This window comes from Cydia pomonella, chromosome 23 (assembly GCF_033807575.1).
Source record: "Cydia pomonella isolate Wapato2018A chromosome 23, ilCydPomo1, whole genome shotgun sequence".
NCBI lineage: Eukaryota > Metazoa > Arthropoda > Insecta > Lepidoptera > Tortricidae > Cydia > Cydia pomonella.
Genome location: NC_084725.1, coordinates 7,075,749 through 7,082,188, shown reverse-complemented (window position 1 = coordinate 7,082,188; position 6,440 = coordinate 7,075,749). Strand labels below are relative to the sequence as shown.

The 6,440-nt window shown below is 37.4% G+C and overlaps 1 protein-coding gene across 1 annotated transcript; it reads left to right on the top strand.

Annotated features, from left to right (window-relative positions):
• Nucleotides 1–3,740: 3,740 nt before the first annotated feature.
• On the top strand, nucleotides 3,741–5,372 carry LOC133530676 (carbonyl reductase [NADPH] 1-like). The gene is made up of 2 exons (XM_061868696.1): nucleotides 3,741–4,531; nucleotides 5,121–5,372. The coding sequence occupies exons 1-2, from the start codon at nucleotides 3,892–3,894 to the stop codon at nucleotides 5,327–5,329; spliced, it is 849 nt and encodes a 282-aa protein (XP_061724680.1). The 5' UTR covers nucleotides 3,741–3,891; the 3' UTR covers nucleotides 5,330–5,372.
• Nucleotides 5,373–6,440: the final 1,068 nt, after the last annotated feature.

The window sequence follows — 6,440 nt, the reverse complement described above, 5'->3', positions numbered from 1 at the left end:
GATATTCATAAACAACTCTAAAATGTAACAAACTGTTGAGTTTTATTTTTATTTATTTATTTGCGCATCAACAGCATCGTTACAGCTATATCTTCATTAAGGATGACTCACGTTAGAATGGTCTGGGTCCGGGCCGGGGCGCCCTACACTTAGTTTTCTATAACGGGTGATCGGTGATCACGTGATACTTTCTATAGAAAACGAAATTTCGAACGCTTCGGCCCGTACCCGGACCGTTCTAACGTGAGTCATCCTTAATGAAGTTATAGCTGTACCTAATATCCCGTCTGCTTCAAGCATTCATTAGTACGATTCCTCGCAAATGTCTTCAGTACCCCTAGTGTAAATTTGATCGACATCATAACGTGACGAACGCGTTTGCGTTAAGTCTCATTTTGTATAGGATTTTGAGTTTCCAAAACGTCCCGCTTGGCGCGCTCTTTCTAAATCCAATACAAAATGAGACTAAACGCAAACGCGTACGTCACGTTTCGAAATCGAATTTATTTACACTAGGGGTACAGAAGAGCTGTGTGTTTATTAAAAATCGTGCGCAACTTTGACAGTCGACCTTAAACCACGAAAATAGGAAATTAAAAAGTAGAATAGTTGTTTTACAAGGGGGCAAAGTTACTGTTGAACCGCTCATGCTAATTAAACCCGAGCAAGTGAAAGATTCCAAAATTGAACGAGCGTAGCGAGTGGTTTGAGAAGTGGAATTTTGAGCGTTGCGAGTGTTTCAATCCACGAAGGTTAAACAAAAGCTTTACCTTCGAGTGAAACACAAAAAATTTCATAAGACCAACACGAGGAAAATACTACTTAGTCAGATCATAAGTTCTGTCATAAGGTCATAAGGTTTTGACTGATAAAAACACTATAGGTACAGATCCCTTATTACACTAATCAATATGTAAACAGGCCCTAAGGCAAGTGTATACGCTCGTAAGGGCCTTATCAGAAAAAAAAAGAATTATTGATTATTTCCGAAATGGAGTTAATTAGAATACCGGTGTCTTTGAAAGAGTTACTTAATTTAAGCTCAGGGATGCACCCTTGAAATTAACGGAAAAAAAAACGGTGTGTATATATTTGTCAATTCAGTAATAGTACATTACGATACAAGTGCGAAAAATAGGAAATTCGAAACAAGTGGCGATAAATTAAAACACGACCGAAGGGAGTGTTTTAAATCGACACGAGTTGCGAATTACCTATTCGCACATGTATCGTACAACGTTTTACAGTACATATGGCCCTTTAAATGTCCGACACAGTAACGTAATATGCTAATTTTCGCACTAGTGCTATAAAGTAGGTACTGTAAAATAAATAACGTGCTCCCGTAAAACAAAATTATCTGACTCCAAATATGGATTTCTTGTCTAAATATGGCAGCGTTTAACAATTGTTTAAAATTAGGTATAAGTACATTCAAAGTTAATCATGCCACTAAATCTAGATGATTAGTAACTTATGGCTAGCAAACATCGCAATCAGTTAGCTATTAATGTAGGCTTGAAACTTGGAAATTATCTGGATAGCCAAATGACGATCAAATACTTAACTAGATATATGAGCCATTTGAGCATTGTGAGGGTTTGAAGAGGGTATAGGTACGTATTTAAAGGCATACCTACTGCGCAAATCTTGCATTACTTTACTTTATCTTTCAAGGGCGAATAGTCAGGGGGAGGGGTCACCTGACTAAAGCCAGGTCAGGAGGTCAGGAGGTGGTGGGGTCGCCAGGTTAGAAAAATATTTACTGTTTTCCTAGACTCAGCCCGGGCTCAGAGGGGGCTGTTATCACTCACATCTCTGAAAAAAATTCAATTTTTAAGAAAAAAAAACTGACGTCAATGAGGGAGACCGGTGAAAGAACGATTATTGTTGATTTTGGATTTCATACAATTAAATTAAAAAGAAAGCCTCCTACGCCTAATTATGTAGAAAAGGAGGTAACATGTTTTTTTTTCACTGCATCCACCTTGACACATTTCAGATTTGCCCTATAGTTGACTGGTAAGATACCCGCAATAGGGTATTCTACTGTATTTAAGATAAATTATTTCACACCAGGCATGAAATAAAGCACCAGATAATTATTAAAAAAAAAACTAAATAAGATAGAAATATAAAAATGTGCCTTGAAAACCTAACAGTTTGACAAACATGCAAAGAGAACAAATTACCAAACGTGAACTATGCGTCGTTGATCATCATCAGCAGTTCCACTTCATTAAATCTCTATATGTATGCAAAATACAAAAACACTATATGTATGCCTTTCATATTTGAAGAGTTCCCTCGATTCCTCATGGACTCCATCGTCAGAACTCGAACTTGACAAAAAATTATCTTGAAAATCTAATTTACTTAACAAACACAGCGAAGAGGACAAATCGCCAAACGTGTACTTTGCGTCGTTGAAGAGTTCCATTCTGATCATCATCAGCAGTTCCACTTCATTAAATCTCTATATGTATGCAAAATACAAAAACACTATATGTATGCCTTTCATATTTGAAGAGTTCCCTCGATTCCTCATGGACTCCATCGTCAGAACTCGAACTTGACAAAAAATTATCTTGAAAATCTAATTTACTTAACAAACACAGCGAAGAGGACAAATCGCCAAACGTGTACTTTGCGTCGTTGAAGAGTTCCATTCTGATCATCATCAGCAGTTCCACTTCATCACATGTCATTTTTTTAAATGTAAATACTTGATTTGTTAAAGAAAATACAAAAACCACTAGATATGTATGCCTTTCATATTTGAAGAGTTACCCCATCGTCTGAATTGAGTTTTGATTTGACAAAATCGGGACCAATCTGTATATACAGTACCGGGGCGACCGAGCTTTGGTCGGTTATAACTATTTTTTGTAATATGGTGGTGTATAAGGTGATAATCTTAACTACATTTTTTTACTAAATTAAACTTGTCTAAAACAATAAAAATTAAAAAATTACTTATATTTATATATAAACTTGAACATATAAAAAAAAAGTTAATCACCGGGCGAGATTCGAACCCGTAACACTCGTTTAGCAGTCCGCGTCTTAACCCGCTGGACCAGACGGACAATGGCCAGTAATACGAAATTAGCGACCATATTCTGCGTCGAAAGAAAAACGCATGAAAACTCGGAAACACGCGTTTTCCCAATCATAAGACTAATCTAGATCGATTATTTACCCCCATATACCAAATTTCAGCAAAATCGTTAGAGCCGTTTCCGAGATCCCGGAAATATAATATACATAAGTATATATATACAAGAATTGCTCGTTTAAAGGTATAAGATATAAATTCGAACAAAAAATAATTTTCAAAATCGGTTCAGAAATGACGGAGTTATGGAGTAACAAACATTAAAAAAAACATACAACCGAAATGATAACCTCCTCCTTTTGAAATCTTGAAGTCGGTTAAAAATAGCTAAGCTGGTGAAATTAGTGTAAACGTATAACTTTTATATCATCGGCGATCTGCGATTGAGCCCCAATTTGACTTGGGGAAATGATAAAAGGTAACGTCGCTACCCTAGCTAGAAGTACTTAACATGAGGTACTAGATGGCGTTGTTAACTACGTATGATGCTTACCAGTATAGTGACATCTTCAGTGATTTATTCGAAACTTACATTAGTAAACAATCGATTACTATCGCCCTTGACAGCAGTAGTAGGGTAAACATATAATGTTGAATTGTGTAAAGTATTAAACAAGTAGTTATATATCTTATCACCGTTTGCTTTTCATTTTAAGTTCACTTAACTTCTTGTAGCGATAAAGTGATACTATTTAGTGTAAAGTTAAAAAAGTTAGGTTATGTTCGTGTTTTAAAAAACATTTTCAAGATTCCTTTTTTAATAACTTAGTGCTATGTCAAATAACAAAGTAGCAGTTGTGACCGGTGCAAACAAAGGCCTCGGCTTTGCTCTAGTGAAAGAATTATGCGAACAATTCCACGGTACAGTGTATCTGACGTCCAGAGACTCAACAAGAGGGCTAAAAGCATGTAAAGTGTTAGAAAATCTAGGCCAAAAACCTGCCTACCACCAATTGGACGTAACCAATAATAACAGTGTTAAGCAATTCACTGAATACATTCAAAAGAACCATGGGAAAATAGACCTTCTTATAAACAACGCAGGAATACTTTTTTTAAAAGACTGTCTAGAACCAAAGATTTATCAAGCAGAGCAAACTATGTTCGTGAATTTCTTTTCTTTGGTTAATTTTACTGAAGATATTCTACCGCTAATTAGCAATGGTGGAGTTATAGTAAATATTTCTAGTTCGTCAGGACATTTGAGCAGGATTACTTCTGAGGAATTGAGAAGGAAAATTAAAAGGGAGGACTTAAGTTTGGACGAATTGAAAAAGTTGATGAATGAATATGTGGACGCAGTCAAAGAAGGCAGGGAAGAGACTGATGGGTGGGGTAACTCCCCGTATGTCGTGTCTAAAGTTGGTGTAAACGCGTACACGTTTATGTTGCATCGCAGATTAGTTGATAGAGGTAAGCAGAAAGTACGAATAATCAACAAGTCATTTTACAAACATCTAGTACTGAAATCTTGGGTTCAATATTAGGTCGCGCTCATTTTCATTCCCTCGTCATCGTCCGAAATAAAAAAGTAAAATGAATCTTCGTTATTGACCGAGCGTTAGCCAAGCATTTTTCCCCATTTCTGCTTGGGCAAAAATGCTTTCGTATGTCTGGATATTCTACTCTACAGGCCGCAATTCTCAACCGATTCTCGTGAAATTTTGTGAGCAGGTTTACAATAGCTTATCATTAAGTTCGTGACGGTATCCTCGGCAGCCCAGCACCTACCTATGTTATACAAATTACATTCTACGAGCGTCAAACAACATCGAGTTCAGATTTCTAAAGATCGAATGAAGCTCCTGCATTGACATTGATGGTAACATTTTTCATATTTCGTATAATGACGATGCATTTTTTTTTTTGTATGTCCCGCGTATGCAATAAAACAAATCGTCGCCTGATGGTAATCGGTTACCGTTGCGCATGGACACCTACAACTCCTGAGCTTCCATGCGCGTTGTTCCCTGTTACCTTGATGTTGAACATATTATTCCAGGGATATCAGTGAACTGTGTGCACCCAGGCTACGTGCAATCTGACATGACCCACGGGGCCGGCAACATTACTCCCGCGGCCGCCGCTAAAGTCCCCGCAGGCCTGGCGCTGCGGCCTCCGGGCAGCGGCCTCTTCGTGTGGCATAATGGCAGCGCCGTGGCGTGGGACGGCAGGGACCCTAGGGAAGTTATAGATGGGAAAATACTCTAGTTTTATGTAATATCGAAATAAAAAAATGCATCAAAAATAATTATCTAAACATATTTTTTTGTTATCATGTAGATCTTGAAAAACACATTTCTTGTAAAATTCTTTGGTTGCAAATAAGCGGTTTTTTTTTTTCTCCGATGGTGTAAACAGAGTACCTTGGTCTAGTTTGTCATTGGATACCTATTACACAACATTTCATTGTCTACCTTATCGTTATGACCATAACGTCTAGATACAATGTCGCCTAATGGTAATCTGTCTAAGGGTGGTATTCCACCTGTCCAATTTCTTGGTCCAATGTGCATTTGCATCTCACATTTTGCTTAATGAAAGAGTGAGACGCATTGCACATAGGACAAAGAAATTTAACAGGTAGAATACCATCCTTAGCTATCTTTGTACTGAACTTAGAACAGGGCAAAACGAGGGAGTGTCATTATAAGTTGTATTTTTGCAGAAATTTGGCATTAATGATGGCATCGCCACATTTTGTCGGTGCGTATGCTTGGTCCGACTGGTGCCGGGGATGGCATAGACCCCAGGGAGTTATAGATGGAAGAGTATCCTAATACATATCGCGTAATTTTGAATTATACGCAAACATTTGAAAGAAAAAATCCTTGAAAGCGTAGTTCGTTACAAAATATTTTTCAGTTATCAAACAGACCATATAATTACTTTATTGCAACAACCCCACGATGGCTTAATTTATAGGATCTAGGTAGTGCAGTCGGTCATCGCTTTTCGCTGCCCTTCGGACAGCTTCTGACAGTTGTCAATATTTTGCTGATAGGCGTCATTGACTCTTCGAAGATTAGTATTGTGTTTTACGAGCTATGAAAACACATTTTGTAGGTATTAAAGGTTTAATTTGCTTACTTTTTTAGTCACTGACTGACTGACTGAGAAGGTTACCGTTTTCAAACAGTGAGGCGGGTTTGTGTTGAGGTTACGTCCGCACTCTGTATATGTAAAATTTTAGGTTTTCATTGCTCGTAAGAGTTTCGGCACTTGTATAATGTGTATTCTAGTGAAAGGTGTAATCATTAAAAGAATTAATGAATTCTTGTTCGTTTTAATGTTATTCTCATGGAGTATGGCTCAATAAGGT